This window comes from Taudactylus pleione, unplaced genomic scaffold (genome assembly GCF_031769625.1).
Source record: "Taudactylus pleione unplaced genomic scaffold, aTauple2 ptg000386l, whole genome shotgun sequence".
Lineage (NCBI taxonomy): Eukaryota > Metazoa > Chordata > Amphibia > Anura > Myobatrachidae > Taudactylus > Taudactylus pleione.
The window spans coordinates 562,265-580,287 of NW_028284787.1; the positions used below are offsets into that span (position 1 = coordinate 562,265).

An 18,023-nucleotide genomic window follows, 5' to 3' on the forward strand; every position below is an offset into this window, starting at 1 on the left:
ACCAATATTGTGCGGGCATTACATCTGGGCAAATTCCAGCACGTCCCATGTTTTGCTCACACAATAAACTTGGTGGTGCAGAATTTTCTGAAAAGCGACAGGGGCGTGCAGGAGACGCTTTGGGTGGCCCGAAAAATTTCTGGCCACTTTCGCCATTCAGCGACTGCGTGCCGAAGACTGGAGCGCCAGCAAACACTCTTGAACCTGCCCCGCCATCACCTGAAGCAAGAGGTTGTGACGCGGTGGAACTCAACCCTCTATATGCTTCAGAGGATGGAGGAGCAGCAAAAGGCCATACAAGCCTATACATCCACCTATGACATAGGCAAAGGAGGGGGTATGCACCTGACTCAAGCGCAGTGGAGAATGATTTCCGTGTTGTGCAAGGTTCTCCAGCCCTTCGAACTTGCCACACGTGAAGTCAGTTCAGACACAGCCAGCTTGAGTCAGGTCATTCCCCTCATCAGGCTTTTGCAGAAGCAGCTGGAGAAAGTGAAGGAGGAGCTAAGACGGAGCGATTCCGCTCGGCATGTGGGACTTGTGGATGAAGCCCTTCATTCGCTTTGCCAGGATTCCAGGGTGGTCAATCTGTTGAAATCAGACCACTACATTTTGGCCACCGTGCTTGATCCTAGGTTTAAAGCCTATGTGGTGTCTCTCTTTCCGGCCGACACAAGCCTGCAGAGGTGCAAAGACCTGCTGGTGAACACACTGTCAGCTGAAGCGGAACGTGACACGTCAACGGCTCCTTCTTCATTTTCTCCCGCAACTGGGGCTGCCAGGAAAAAACTTAGGTATCCTAAGCAACCCGCTGGCGGTGATGCAGGGCAGGCAGGACCAAGTTTGGACATCTGGTCCGGACTGAAGGACCTGGCAACAATTTCTGACATGTCTACTGTCACTGCATATGATACTGTCACCATTGACAGAATGGTGGAGGATTACATCGGTGACAGCATCCAAGTAGGCATGTCAGACAGTCCATACCTGTACTGGCAGGAAAAAGAGGCAATTTGGAGGCCCCTGTACAAGCTGGCTCTATTTTACCTGAGTTGCCCCCCCTCCAGTGTGTACTCCGAAAGAGTGTTTAGTGCAGCCGGGAACCTTGTCAGCGAAAGGCGTAGGAGGTTGCTTCCACAGAATGTGGAGAAGATGATGTTCATCAAAATGAATTATCAGCTCTTCCAGGCAGACCAGCCTCCAGAAGGTACAGAGGGACCTGTGGTGGTGGATTCAAGTGGGGACGAGTTAATACTTTGTGAGGATGAGGATGTACACACTGAAGAGGGTGAGGAATCGGTGGATGAGGAGGATGAGGATGACATCTTGCCTCCGTAGAGCCAGTTTGTGCAGGGACACATTAATTGCCAGCTTGTTTTGTGGGGGCCCAAACGAACCAATCATTTCAGCCACAGTTGTGTGGCAGACCCTGGCGCTGAAATGATTGATTTGTTAAAGTGTGCATGTCCTGTTTATACAACATAAGGGTGGGTGGGAGGGCCCAAGGACAATTCCATCTTGCACTTCTTTTTTTTCTTTGCATTATGTACAGTTTGGGGCCTAGTTTTTCTAACTGCCATCCTGTCTGCCACTGCAGTGTCACTCCTAGATGGGTCACGTGTTTGTGCCGCCCACTCGTGTCGCTTAGCATAGTCATCCAGCTACCTCGGTGCAACCTTTTGGACATGAAAACACTATTGTGAGGTGTGAGGTGTTCAGAATAGACTGGAAATGAGTGGAAATTAAGGTTATTGAGGTTAATAATAGCATAGGAGCAGAAAAACCAACACATTCTGTGATTTTAGCTGTTTTTATGCTTTTTTTCAAAAAAATACAGATCCAAAACACAAAACCCAGAACCCAAAACACGGAAGGGTGGTTTTGGCAAAACCAATCCAGATCCAAAACACGAAGAAAGATCCAGATCCAAAACCAAAACACAAAACACGAAAAGTGGCCGGTGCACACCCCTAGTTCACATAGCAGACGCTAACCCTGCTACCTTTGTAGTTACGACTATGAACAACTACTCAATTAAGGTAATTCTAAAAAGCAAACATACAGTATGATTAAGTTTATGGAATTGAAAAACAACATGGAAAAACTCCTACACTATGAGCTCAGCATTATTTATATTGCTATATAACAGCAGCTTTTGATTAAACTAATGTTTAACAATGGTAATAGCCCATAAAAATCACGAACACCATATACGTTGTGTAATAATCACTGAATTATTTGCAGGACTACAAAAGAATATCCAAGTAATTACACCCATAAAGTATAAAAAAATAAAGGTCAGGATGTACTAAGCATCGCTTCCGTGACGCGGTACATCCTGCCTGTCTTCGGGACATACCGCGGTTTATTACCGCTTACATATTAACACACCTTAATACAAATGACAGAGTAGTCTAATATCAAAAAATAGTATAAAAGTAAAAATAAGATAAAAAAGGATAAATGTAAAATCCTGTATGCAAGCAATTTGATATACTAAAGCAAGGAAACACAGGTCAAAAATATTTTTAGAACAAAAGATTATAAATAGCTACAGATGTGCCTTATATATCTTTGCTGCAGTTGCGCCAAAATGCCCCTCTCAGTGCGCCATCTTTTTTTTTTTTATACAGAAAATTCATGCGTCTAGGACTCACCAGCACACTGTGCTTATGCATTTGATATGCAACATTTATATATCTGAGTCAGGGCCGACTCCAGGGGTTGGAACACCCTGTGCCGGCCCCTAAGTAGGCGCCCTTACTTCGCTGCGCACGACTGAAATTGGGGGCGTGGTCTAATTTACAATAGGCCACGCCCCCTATGTGACGTTATTTGGTGGCGTGCCCACATGGCACTCCTCCAAATAACGTCAGGCTGGGGGTAAAGCCCAGACCTCCATCACTGGTTGGGCTTCCCCCAGCCCTCTCCCGTCAGTGAATGGATTCCGCGCACATGCGCGCAGCTTACATTCACACTCTGGGGGGGCCGGCACCGCCGCACAACTGCGGCGGTGGGGGTCCCCAACCTCCCAATCTGACCACCCACGGGCCACTTCGGCCCACGGGTGGAACAGCGGGACAATACTGTCCCGCTGAAATCGGGATGCTGGGGAGAGGTCGCCCTCTACGGGTGGCGCCCCTGTGCTGCACTGGTCGAACACCCTTAGAACCGGTCCTGATCTGAGTGTGACTGAGTCCCTGAATCTGTATACGAAGTGCTACAATATAGCGGCTGCAGGTTTTTTAATTCCAAGTTCTGTTGTTCTTCATATACAGACTCTGGTGCACAAAGACATACAGGTGTCGCATATGAAATTAATCAGCACAGTCTGCTGGTGCGTCATAGTCGCATCACAGCAACTTAGATGCATTTGACGCTAGCAGAGTTGCAAGAGACCTGGTGGCTCACTCACGCCAGACAAGTCGCGCTGTGTGGCTTACGGATGTAGATGTATGAGGAACCATCTGTACCGGCAACAATGGACAGACAAAATGGACAGACAAAAGTCACTTATAAATAGACAAAAATAAAACAGTATATTTGAGAAGAGAGGAATAAAAATAGATTACAGTATGAAAAAAGAAGCTAAAAACCTTTAGTATTTATGACCATTAATACTGAATGTTTACATAATATTCTCATGATACAGTATACATAAAATGATTACATTGTGTATGTAAATATTGCATATCTTTAATACCAGGCAAGGTTATATATTGTTACTGTTAATTGTTATGGGACTATGAACCTGATTCAGAGAAGTATGCTAATGCCACCTCTGCCGAGTCTGTGTAAGCAGTGGATGTGCAAAAATATGCAAATGTGCAGATACCAAGAATTGTATTGAGATGCCCACCGGCGGCTTCGCAAATCAAGCATTATACTGGGGCACATAGGGTAGCGGGTCAGGGGGTGATAGGGAATTCAGATCTTTGGGGGCTTGTTAGACTCTAGGGCAATGTTTATCAGTATTGCTCCAAAGATAATCTTTGGCCGGGTAGAGGTGTACGGCCTGTCTGTGCAGGAGGAGAGCAAGAGGGAAGAGAAAGCAGCTTGAGTGATGGTTACTATGGCAATGGCTGGTCTTGCATTTTAATGGCCCAGCCAAAACCCAGTCAGTCATTTGTGCAATAGAGATCAAGAAGATGATTTGGAAGCAGCTCCTTTCTCTATGCTGTGTATGTATGCCTGCTGCACATACAGCAAGCCCCAGGATCCCCGAAGGAGATAGAGGCAGACATGGCAGACTCTGGATGTGCAGAAGTATGGATGCCCGTCAATGGTTCAATTCATCAATGCTTTTCCTTCAATGGTTTCCTGCCATCAAGGTAGTTGCTCCCCTCTGTTAGCTACACCCACAGTACTGGGGCCTGCCTGATGTCTTGCACTGCAAACAGAGCAGGAACTTCAGACACAATATGGCGGAACAAAACTTCAACGGATATGTCCACCCACAAAGTTTTTTTTCAGTTAGCAGCCACTCGCCGTCAATCTAGCAGAACTGTGGTTTCCCCATCCCAGGACCAAATGCATGTAGAGAGTGCTCACTCCTGCAAGTGCATCACCAGATCCTTTCCTCATGTTGCCAATGTAAGATATTCAAATAGTAAACTTTGTTTAATTAGAAATACGCACACCTCTTTCACTTGATGTAGATGCATGGATTGGATCCCTCAGATGTGGCATTGACTGTTGTGGTGTTTATTATGTTTTGAAACTTGTGTTAGCATCAATATACTACATAACTTTATTTAAAACTAGCTGGTGTCCCTGTCGCGCTAACCATTTTTTTTACTCTCTCCTCCCCTTCTTTCTCCTCCTCTCTCTCAACATTTTACTCCATCTCTCTTCTCTCCGGTATCTTGCTCTTTACACCTCTCACCCTCCTGCCCATCTCTGTCTGTGTCTCTGTTTCTTTTCTTTCCACTTTGTCTCTGGTACGGCACCTCTTCCTCTGCAGGCCTGGGTCTAATTTAATTTGTCACGCTAACCACACAGATAGCAACTGGCTGCAGCGCATGCTGTGCACGCCACAATGTTGGACACTACTTAAACTCAGTTATCTGCCTTTATACTCAGAGGGTGAAGGTTTTTTTTTTTAATTAAAGTTTGGCGGCAGGCATGGAAGTATATGTTAGTTCCAAGGTGCACGCAAAGGTGCCAATATGATGACCTCATTTTTATCAGCACTTGATTCAATTATATATAAAATAAGTTTTTTTTTCATACAGCAACAAACAATAAAATATATATGTCCACCTATAACTCACACTGATTAATAAAAAGAACTTTTAACTGTACTTTTATGTAAAAAAAATGTAGGATGTAATTAGCCTGAGAAAATTTGTTAAGTTGATAATATTGGACTATAGCATATGCTCCAACAAATAAACATAACCATATAAGTCTTAAATGGTTCAGTTATCGGGTGGAATTAAGGTAAACTTCTAACATAATGTACAGTAACATGGAACAAGGGCCGTAGCTAGGGTAGTGCGGCTGGTGACATCGCAGAGGGCACCACAGGTCTGGGGGCACTGTTTGGGCCTTCAAATTTCTGTTTATTATCATTCTTGCTTGTAGCTTCCTCTTATATCATCCTCAGCATCTCCTGGCCTCTCCTATCTCTTCCCTGGCCCTTCCCCATGAAGCCATGGCCCTTTTTTCGGTTCATTATGTCCCTTTGAAAAATGAGGGGGCCGCCAATGCTCTTTCTGGCACAGGGCACCAAAAAGTCTAGTTACTGCTGTGCATGGAACCTCAAGTTATGAAGAGTGCAACCTCCAATATGGTATGAAGTCTTGTATGTGATGATTAACTTGTCTGTATAAATTCCCAATATTGGTGTCCTGTGAGAAACTAACAAAGGCCCTGATTCAGAGCCGCTTGCTCTGACCAGAGCGCTCGCTCTGAATCAGGGCCCTCCTCCATTAAAATGGAGCGTCCTCCTGGACGCTCGTATAGCTGTGGGTGACCACCCACAGCATATACGAGCGTCCAAAAAGATGGTCGTGATGGTCTTGACCATCGCGACCATCGGACTTGCGAGGGAAACCCTGCAGTCGGGTTTCCCAGCCACAAGCCCTGGAGTGATTTTGGCTCTATCAGAGCCAAAATCACTCCCACTGACATCACTAGTGGTGGGGCCGGCTTCAGACGGTAGGCGGGAACGCCTCCGTCTGGCCGCCACGCCCCCGGCACGCCCACCAAAGGGGGCGTGCTGTCAGTCACCATCGACAGCACGCCCCCTTTGGTGCGAGACCCGGAGCGACAGCTTGGCTGTCGCAGTCCGGGTCTCGCGCATGCGCATGACGGAGCTCCCGCCGTCGTGCGCATGCGCAGTGGGGACCATCAACCCACTTGCGAGCGTACTGCCGCTTGCGAGTGGGTCTGAATGACCCCCAAAGTCCCACTGTTAGGGACTGTGATGGATAATAAAAATTCCTCTAGATGAAAGGGGAGAGAACAGTCATGTCCACAGGCTAAGTATTGGCAAAGGTATTATACAAAATCCTGTTAAGGGCAATACACATTCATGGCCGACACATTTCATTCCAGGTGCCAGGAACTTTTTCCCAATATTTACTGTTGTGGAATCAAACCAAGTGCAGTCACACTGCTGAGAAAGGGGGTTTGACCATGTGTAATGGAGGCTTTCCCATTAATATTTCCCTTCCCTAAAAACATAATTTGCATGATGCGCATTCATCCATTCACCACTGCTCTACTACAATTACTACAATGTTTACTTATTCTCAAGGCTTTAGAAGGTAACATATATTGAAGAAAAAAAAAAATATTTAAAATACAATACAATAAATATTGGAAAATGAACCAACCATAACATGATTGGGACTGTAGTGCTCTGCAACAGCATCACATAGAAAGTACTGGTTCAGTACTGGTTTAGAAAAAATATTTTAAAATGTTGACACTTATGACATTTCTTTACTTTGTGGCGGTGACTGTATGTGAGAATAAAACGTGCTCTATAAGATAAATTAACTAAGCATACAGTGTATTGATAGGAATACAGGAACATATGGTAATGAGAGGAACCTACTTACTAGAGCTTACACTTTAAACTATTGATTTTCTTTTTACATTTACACAGGTACTGTATATCAATGCTCTGTGGGCCTAACATTTAATATTCTCTACAGTAAAATAAAACTTCCTATAAAACTATTAAAATGCACAAAATTGCTGCAATAGTCAAAACAGCCTACACACTTATTAACTTAAAGAGACTTGCTGGGCCTCTGCTGGGATGCCTATTTAACAAAGATCTTCCACAATCCTTTATATGGCTTAACTGGCAACACCACTTTTGGGTAAAACTCTGCTTTTCAAAGGTCCTGATATCAGGTCTGTCCGGCCAAAATTAATGCTCCTAGGAGGTATTTACAGTAGGTCCCTGAACTTATCCAGTGATTTATTTTTATATTGGCAGGTATTTTACAGCTGCAATAAGCAATGATAGAAATCCAGCCCTCTTACCACTTGATAGTAAATGACCTATTACACGCATTGAAACAGGTCTATCCTACAATACTTTTGTTCTTAAGATTGATTGATTTTAAATGCAATATTAAAAATACAGGGTCATTATCATGAAAATGTTTAACTTTTTTCAGTTTAATACCATCTAGCAAACTGATATCAAGTTAAAAAGCTTTGTTGATTTGGAATTACAGTGTGTTTAAATCCAACGTGTTTCTATAAGAGTGACTAGGTAGGTCCCACTCTATGGTACGATATCCATTGCTACACTCACTTGGGTATCTTGCTAACATTATCTATTAATAAGCAATACTGCTACTTATATGAATACTACTACAAAGACAGAAGAGAAGTAACATTAACAAACAAGTGCAGTTCCAACAAAAATAGTTTGTTATATAAACAGATGGCAACAAAATCACATGTGTTATGTTGCCATGTACTGTGCTCACCTCCTAGTTAAAACACGTAAGACATTCGGTCAATCTAGCATGTCAGTATCATTAGTACTGGCAATGCAGTTTCCAAACAGATTACACTTGTGGAGGGGCAATGTACCACAGTTCTACACAGGATCTACAATTGGCCATGAGTCTGTATGTACCTGTACTTAAATAAAATGGAGATTAGGAATATTTCACCCAAGTAAAATAACCATATTGTTGTAAGGTTAAGGTTAAATATAAAAATATATAAATTAAATTGAAACTATATAATTTTGAAGATAATCTGTTTAAGTTGACATACTACAGTAAAACAAAGTCCAAAAAGTTTTATACAGTTTTATACTGATGAAGACTAATGAGGCATTAATATGTTTCTTCTGCTACTGCTCCTTCTGTAAAGTGTTGTATAATATAGAAGTTACAAAAATGTGTTTTGCAAAAGAGCTATGGGAAGCAATGAAATGACACCTAGCTGTGTACACATTTCCATGTGAATCTAGAGGCATATCAAGACTTTTCTTTTTAGGTGGCTGGCAAAGCAGGGCCCCTTTCCCAAAACTCTGTAATAAAAAAGATTCAGACTCAAGATTCAAGGGGACGGTCCAATTAAAATACTTATCACTCATGTGGTCCCTCCCTGTTTCTTGACATTTTGTAAGTTCTGGGATGTAGTTAGTATGCCAGTGGACAGCAAAATCCCGACGTCGGAAGCCAGAACTGGGAATAAAGATAGGCATTGAAATCCTGACACCATTCTAAATTCCGATGCCGGTCTCTCGACAGCCACCATCCCAATCGAAGGTACACTGGGACGTCTTAGCTGTTAGCCGTGGGCGGGACGGTTAGGTTTAGGCACCACAGCGGGGTTAGTGTTAGGCTTTGGGAGGGGGTTAGGGTTAGACACCACTGGGGTGGGGTTAGGGTTAGACAACACTTGGGGGGGGCTAGGGTTAGGCACTAAAGGGGGATAGTTAGGTTTAGGCACCAAGGGGGAGGGTTAGGTTTAAAAACTAATAGGAATGTTTAGGGCTAGGGGTGGGGAGGGTTAGGGTGCAAGAAGGGAGGGTTAGGGGGGAGAAGGGGGGAGGGTTAGTATACTTACTGGACCCGTCGGGATGCCGTTGTCTGCATTTTGACATCAGGCATCCTGACTGCCGGTATTTCATTTCCAACCCGTAAGTTCCATGTGTCAGCATCTTACACTCCTGAGTGTACAACTGGGCATGACACTGTCATATTCATTTATTGTGGGGCCATATACTGCATGGCTATGCCCAGTGGCTGAGAAGCAGGCAGAGGATGCTGTCTAGCCGCTATGATTGTGTATAAACACAACCAGAACAGATGGGAAGGATCATTTGCCTACCTGGAAGACTAATTTACGCGTATACAGCAGCTGGACAGTCCATCCCTGCTAGGGAAGAATGAGAAACCACCCTGTGTGAAATGGTATTCATGTGAATGGAGTTATTGTAATTTAGTTGACCAAATCCTTGATTGCTAATTGCTTAATTTGACCTAGTTCATCCAGAATGCCCCTTTGATTAGAGCACAAACAATACAATGAGACTTATAGGCCTATTCATCAATTAATATATGTGTGGTGTCCCCCAAATCGGGTTTTTCGGGAGATACCATGCAAATATTACTTATCCCATGGATGTACAAGAGATATCTGTTGTGGTCCACCATTTTCGACCACAAAAGAAGCCCTGATAGAAACATTTAGGCAAAAGCATCAGGAGAGGGATACGCACATGTGCAATAGTGAGAAAGCGTGGCAGCCCCTGGGAAGTGAAAGTAAAGTGATCGCTAAAGCGATCTCTTTACCTTTAGACTTCGCAGGGATACCTGTCCCTGCATGTGAACAGAAGAACATTCTGATGGTACTTCATTTCTTATTGCTGCGAATAGCGGCAATAAGAAATTATAATTGTCCAGACAAAAACACGATAATTAATAAATGGGGCCCTTAGTCAGTGAGCTAGGAAATTTTTTACTGTGTTCCTTTTATAGCTATTTGTTTTACACTATTGATAGATTTTTTATTTTTCTTTAACTTATTTTAACTTATTTTATATCTAGTTTTGCTGTGTACCTAAATATCTTAACAATGTTCAATAAAACAAGTATTTTAGAAATGTCATATGCACAGAAATCTTAAATATTCATTTAAAGCTACACTACCACCTACAATAAAGATTTTACTAATATACCTCCCCTCCTACCTGGATTCTGTGGAAAAACAGCTAAATGTAGCCAGTTGTTTGATATAACTCTTGATTGGGTCTTGTAAAGAGTCCCTTCCCCTTTGTCTGAGGGTGTAAGTGAAAGGAGGAGACTCAGAAAAAAAGCCTTCAATTTTCAGTGAATGTCTTTCCAAATGCTTTTTATATGCCAGTGTTAAGGGGCACATCCACTAGGCAACAATATCGTTTTCGTTCAGTCTTCCAGTGAACTGTGCAGTGCCTACACTGAACCATATATCGTTCAGTGTAGACTCCCTCCATCATCCCCGAACATGGCCAATCTGTCACTATCGGCAGACTGACCGGCATGTTGAGGCAAAGGTTTATGTAGGAAACAACCAGCGCAAGCGTGTATCACTGGTTGTTTCCAACATTTGCATGCCCGATTTGTGCCCGAAAAACGAGCGATTGAATGATAACGATGTCGTTATCGTTCAATCGCTCTGTTTAATCAGGTAGTGGATGTGCGTCTTTAGACTCTGACACTGTGAATTTGTGATTTGAAATATTCAGCTTGCATGCACCATTCACATCCGACCAATGCAGAATGCATTTGCAGATCTTATTCAAAGTTCACTGATCACCTTTGCTATCAACATCAAAATTAACGTTTTTAAGTATTTTTAATAGTTAAAAAATGTTAATGTTTTTTTTTTTTTTTGCCCAAACTGTACAATATGGCTTTGCCACATGTAAACTGGCTCAAACATAGTAAAACCAGTTCAACCATGGTGGAATCTCTTTAACTTTATATAATTTAGCTCAAGATTTCTTATTAAAAGAACAAAGAAATTTGGTTGAATTTTCAAATTTGTGTAATGATTCAACGAAAGGTTTTGCATCAAGTTGTAGCATCTCTGGACAGGACACCTGCTTGCCATTTGTGTGTTTTTTCTCTTCTCTACTGAAATACTAATATAGAGCCAGTTTGTGTTTACATGTCCTTGGCGATCTGCATGTTTTTCAAAACTACCAAACTAAGATCTACCTTTGGGGCCTTTACCTATGTCAAATCATTCATTTTCTTGAGAAGCAACAAAACATTATTTAAATTTGTTTTGTTAGAAATGTTATTTTGGGATTATAATCACACCCATTGTCTGTCATTTGCTACAGCTTTAGCCTGGTTACCCAGTGATGTTGTATTAAACGCAAGTCACACTACAAGTCAAATGCTATAACATTTGACATGTGGTGGTAAGGAGCTTTTGTAGCCAGTGAGTCAATGGATATCACTCCAATAACCACAAAGCATTTACTTGCAGTGAAGAGTAAATACTGCATAAAGCATTCTAGAATTGGTTCCAGAATGCAAACCTTCCTAATGCTAGCTGGTATGGTGTCATTTGAATCAATCATTACCAAACCAAGCACTTATTAGGTTATTTAAAAATAAGTGTGGAACTAAAAAATGTTCACCATATGCTGGAATAATATTAAACATTGTTTGTAAAACACCAAGTGGACAAGCGAGGTGCCAGAACTGTGCTTCTGTGACATCCAGCATAAATTACCTGTTTACATTTTTTTACTGATGCTAATAAAAGCATACATTTTGACGTAAACTGGTATGGGGCGTTAAACACACTACCATTTTACCAGTGTACTACATTATATAACTTGGCTCTGTAGACAATATATGTGCTAAAACTACACATCAGTAAATATTGAAATTTTTACATTACTGATCTATTTAAATGGATTATAGAAATGTCAATATATAATAAATATTACTAAATTGTGTTTTTTTATTATTATAGTGGTCTATATACTACAATTATATTGCAGTATATAATAGTTATTTATGTTTTATGTTGGTGTCCACCTGAACAAAATTTCAAGCTAAACTTTTATTATGTAACCATTTTGATTTCAAAGTGTCATAGGATAGATTAAGGCAATGGATCCCACATATTTTGATGTTGTAAAAACACAATGCTAACATCTTTTTCACATATTTTTTTTGTTTTCATTACATATAAATGTTAACATTTTGTAATAATTAAACTGCTGACCATAAAGAAACACAAGTACATTAAAAAGAAATCTACATTTCGCAGGGTTAACTTTTATTTAAATGAAGAAAAAAAGTTTACATAACATCCAAATTGCATGAGTTCAACTTCTTTAGGACATATTTCCTAACAACTAAATTATTGCAACACTTTCAGCCCTAGAGTGACACATAAAAGTGTCCCAACATATTAATTGGGGAACACCAGTACAGTAGCTCCCAGCTGCTTGTAAACTATAACTTCTAGATGGGATATTTAAGAGTAGACATTTTTGCACCTCAGTTAATGAAAACTGATAGCAACTTAAAATACAGGTAAAGTTATATAATATTTATGAAATAGACACACATTTGACAAGCGAACAATGGGTTGAGACACTAGAAAAGAAACCAAAAAAGTTATAATATGGGATGGCAGGGAAAAAAAGTGACTTAGAATCCAACTTCCAAGGAAGTTTCTTCAAATAAAAAAAGGAACATATAGAGGCAGATCAGGTTGCCTATATTTTGCTTGTATGATGGAAAAGTGCATAAATCCTGTGATATGTATATATCCTTAGTATATACTTTTTAATAGATATATACTTGTTTATGTATTTAACATATACATATTAGCATACCTTGCTCTATGAATACTAATCAGAAATCTCAAACAAAAAACAAAAACACATCTATATTAATTACTTAAAACTTTATTTTTAATTGTACTGCCATTTTTTTTAAAGTTGCATCGAAGTTTTATTTTCATGTTTGCAATCTTTTTTGAATTTTTATATGACTGTTATTAAACCCTATTTGTAAAAACATCTGCAGTTATGAAGCACCTGATTGTTTTTGTGAATTTTAGTGTTATACTGTGTGTTTGTAGCTTTATCTGGAAAGTTGTCTGTAATGTTAAACTGTGACAGAAAGGTACAGTGTATGCACATGTGCATATGTATAGCATAGTTGATAAGTGTCCCTAAATTCCAGGGATAGTCCCAGGTTTTAAAGATTTATCCCTGAAAATGTTTAACATATAAATTATATTCTGGCTGTGCAAATTAATATTTATTGAGTAGGGGTATTTACAATCAAAAGGTATGTTATAATCAACATCAGGAATCATATGATTGGTATTGTAAAGTTCTACGGTCCTACAAAACCATATCCCGCAAAACATGCTTTGATAAATTAAAAGTGTCCCTGAACATTTCTTTTAATTTTTCCCAAATTTGATAATATCTGGAACACAAGCAAAGTTTTGTCTGTTTATATTAGTATTACATGGTAAATTGTAATGCTAATTAGTGCGTTTGTCTTACCTATTGTTGATACATGCATGTTGTTGCCTCATTTGTATATATTCATGATTATTTACATTACAGTACTTATATGGAAACTTTTCCAAGTGTTCTGCCCCTACAGCATCATTATGGCTGATATGATACTCTTTGAATGCAAAAGAAAAAAAAAGAACCATAAGATGACAATGAAGAGAAAAAGGGGTGCTATGTTAAAAAAAACTACTGTATTGAGTGCAACTAAAGTTTTTAGTCTGCTCTTTTAAGCCATTTTTGTCATAAATAAGTTTATATGTTTCTTTTTCACAAGGACCTGTAACAGTTCTCACAAATATTACATCACATTTCCAGTCTGCATTACAATGAACATACGACTTATATTTTCTATTTCAGTATTCTGAATGTGTTTGGTGATACATACTGTATTGCAGTCAACATGTGTATTCTCAGAGTACTTTGTTATTGTAATTAAATTCATTCCACTTTCTTATCTATACGGTTTTCTTTCACAACTTCCGTAAACCACCCAGTTCATTGTGTTCCCTATTTCTCCATTTGAAATAATACTCTTTTGCATATTTTCCCTTAGTTTGTCTGGAGTATACAGACATTATCACTATGGATATATACTACAATATATCTATCAACATCTATGCAAGTTGTAAACATCTAATATGTGATAATCACACATTTTCTGCATTAATACTGAAATGGCTCAATTAACATACTGCTGTTACTTTTTTAACTGTTTGTGTTATAATGGTTTTTATATTGTTAATTTGAATTTGTTTTTGAAGTATGGCTTTTTAAAACAATCATATAGATAGATTAATAAATAGATAGACAGATAGATAGATAGATAGATAGATAGATAGATAGATAGATAGATAGATAGATTGATTTATTTTTATATGTGCCTATTTTTTATACTATATTCCAACTAGAATAAAGTTGTAATTGATATGAAATACATATTGATTATTACATGTCTCTTTGCTACAAGTGGCAGAAAACTTACATAAACTATTAGTACAAAAATAAATTATCCTTGTTCTTATACTGTTCTCTGTTTTATAATGAACCCTACCAATAAATTGCATTTAACAAAACAATGATCCCCTTTATAATAAGCAAATACCACATTATCTAATGATCATCTGCAATAATAACAAGAAGAACAACTGTATATTACTCAATTTCTAAAGCTACTTTAAAACTAAGCTGAGTAAACAATGCATATGTTATATTAACTTCATGGTGACAAAACAAGGGCAAAACTTTTGCTTTATACAAATACTAAAATATTTACATGCATATATAGGGTTATTTAATTAGATTTGTATTTGGCCTAAACTGTCATTCCTATTCGCTTGTTCACTTTTCAGATCAATTTGGCAAATTCAACTAAAAAAAGTGCAAAAAGTCACATACAACAACTCCATATGCATAAAGAAAAAAGAAAACAAACAAAAAAACAATTATATATATATATATATAACTATTTTTTTTAACAAGAATAATTTTATAGAAAAAATAGTGTAATACAGTATATTACAGAATGCCGTGTAGAGTAGAGCAATGAAAATCTGAATTTTTGTGTTATTGCACAAAGTAATGGGGAAACATACAACTGCATAGCAGGCTCGTTTTGACAGTGTTACTCAAAATATGATTAACATTTATTGACCTAAATATTTATAGATTATATAAATATTGCTCCAAACCGCATGTAAAGTTTCATTCATACAAGTTAGATTTTTGTTATCATGAGTTATTTTCTGCATGACTGAATGTTTATCCTTAGTGTTTTCTCTAGGCATAAAATTAAAAATATTGAAAAGACTGAAAATATAAAGTTAAATTGAAAAACCTTCTCAATTTTGTACACATATTTAAGTATGCAACTGCACACAAATGTCTCTCACGATAATATAATATATATATATATATATATATATATATATATATATATATATATATGTTGTATGTATTGACCTTACATTTGTTGTAAGTTTTCGTGCATTCAGAAAAAGACTGTACCCTAAAGTTGTACACCGATAAGATCATAAGAGGGTGGGGACTGTTCTCATGCAACCTGTTGACTGGTAGCAAGTTTGTGTCTGTGATTAAGTTACAATCCAGTCAGTAGCAGTTTTATGCATGTGACAAAAAATACTGCATGTGAAAATGCTTTCCTGTAGTTAGTACTACTTATAGTAAAAGCTCACACTTATAAAGATGTTTATCCTTATTTCCTCCAGATCTGACAGACTATTCAAAGACACATTTATAACAGTCAATAGTAATCGTTGAATATAATTGGGAAGAAAGCAAAAACATTATACTTAAATAATTAATGAAGTCTTAAATTGTGTATGTAAGCAAAACAATGTGTATTTGTCAACATTCAGACTATGTTGACATTCTGGTGTCGATATTCTGCATGTCGTCATGATGAATGTGTACCGTATTTATTATATTGTGGTCAAGCTGCTACATAACATAGCAAATATGTCTTAGCGAAAATGAATGCAGAAAGCAAAACATTATACACATTTACACTCTTATAGTTACACAGTGTAGGAGCTTACGTTTACTCATATTATATAATATAGTACATCTTATTTGGATGTCACAGACAAGGAAGGGCACTTGTAGCTGCTATATCATATATTTTGCTATACAAAGAATAAACAACTATTTTATAAGCTGAAAGTACTTGGATATGTCTTGAGTTGTGCCATGTAACACGTGAGTAACAGTTGTCTTGTTTGTATATAACGATATGGCCATTACACTTGTACTATTGTAAAAGAACAAAAATACCTTTGGAATCTTGCATTAAAAGTATTTAAGGTACATTTCTTTTAACTATTTTATATTGTACGTGATAGAAATGCATACTTGAAATGCTGATAGGCTGAATTAGTGTATAGGCAAATATTAATATTGGATGAACATTCATTTATTTTTTATTACTGTTAATATTAAAGATTCATCATCGTGTAGATAAATCGGGACAGAGTGCAGAGCATTGATCAGTGCAATCCCATTGCAGCTTAGTAACGCAGAAATAGCAGTACAGAGAAGCCATGTGCAGTATGCATGCATTACCTGCTCTCCCGTGGGCTGGCTGTAGACAGCTCTCCCAGTCCCCTGTAGCTGCTCCATGTGCTGCTGTGAGCGGCGCCGCAGGATGAAGCTCAGGTCTCAGTCCCACCCCTCTCCACTCCACTTCCTCATTCCAGTGTAACATGACAGCAGAAGCAGCAGCCTAGCCCGGTGCCTGGCATGTCCTGTACTGCGTTGCTGCCGGCCGCTGCCATTTATTAGGAGGCTTGCCTGCGTGTACCATGGGGACAGGAGAGGCAGAGTAGTGACTGATGATGTGCCTGCCTGTCACAGGGAAACACACCCTCCCCGGGGGGACTTCTTTCTCTAACTGGACATAAGAAGTGCGTTGTTAGTCCCCATTAGCTTTCCCTTTTCAGCACTGTGTTATGGACAGCTTCATTGCCCATTATGCCTGAGTTTATTTAGTTCTAATACGTTCTCTAGGAGACTGGGCTATGATAATAAAACAAAGTTAAGCAAAAAGACAGCGCTTTATATGTTGTGCCTGAATACATTACTCAAATATCCCAAAATCACTATCGTAACTGTGTATTAACCACCAAGCAAAACTATTACTGCCATATACTGTATCTATAGGTGTTAGATAGAATGGGACTGATGCACAGGGGCCTATTATTTATCAAATAATATTTGCAGGATTTTCCCCGAAAACAATTGTTTACAGGGGATACTCAGAAATATCAAGTGTTCCCCCGAATGTACCATGGAGGGACCACATATTTCCATATCTGCTGCAGTCCAGAAGTTTCCATCAGCAGCCTCAGCTCTCAATTGTATGGGGGCTGCGAAGCTGTCATATTCACCAAGCTCCGGAATGCGATAACGGGTGTTAGCCCAATGCAGCCTATGGGCTGTGGCTTATGGGCTACATTTCTAAAATATTACCGGGAGAGGTTTCATCTGGAACCCTCCCCGGCAATGGGCACCGCACATGTGTGGTCAGCAGACTGTGCATGCCCAGTAGCGCTCGGGGATCTCTATAGAGGAATAAAGTGACTGCTGATGTGTCACCTGACTCCGAACACACCGCATGGATGGGCACCTTCGGAGCCCCTTTCCCTGTGTGTGACTTTTGATATATTTGAAAGGTATATAATTTCTTATTGATGAGAATAGCAGCAATAAGAAATTACAATATTGGGTCTAAAATCCGATAATTGATAAATATGGCCCACAGTGAGTAATACAACAGTTCTGTAAATTGTGTGATTTTGTTCATTGCATGCCCAGAAAGTGGGCACATCTACATGCACATATGCAGATTTGTGAAATTCTGCCATTTAGTATTATTATTATTATTATTATTATTATTATTATTATTATTATTATTGTTTATTATTGTTTATATGGCACCACTATTTTATCCAATGCAGTACTGAGAATATTTTGT

General features: G+C 39.0%; 1 protein-coding gene across 3 annotated transcripts in view; it reads right to left on the reverse strand.

The window, feature by feature from the left end:
* Positions 1–16,754, reverse strand: part of IKZF1 (IKAROS family zinc finger 1) — a 147,835-nt gene extending 131,081 nt beyond the window's left edge. For all 3 annotated transcript variants that reach the window (XM_088445624.1, XM_088445622.1, XM_088445621.1), the window contains exon 1: positions 16,613–16,754. In XM_088445624.1, coding sequence (XP_088301750.1) covers positions 16,613–16,754 — 142 coding nt within the window. The remainder of the gene's footprint in view (positions 1–16,612) is intronic.
* Positions 16,755–18,023: the final 1,269 nt, after the last annotated feature.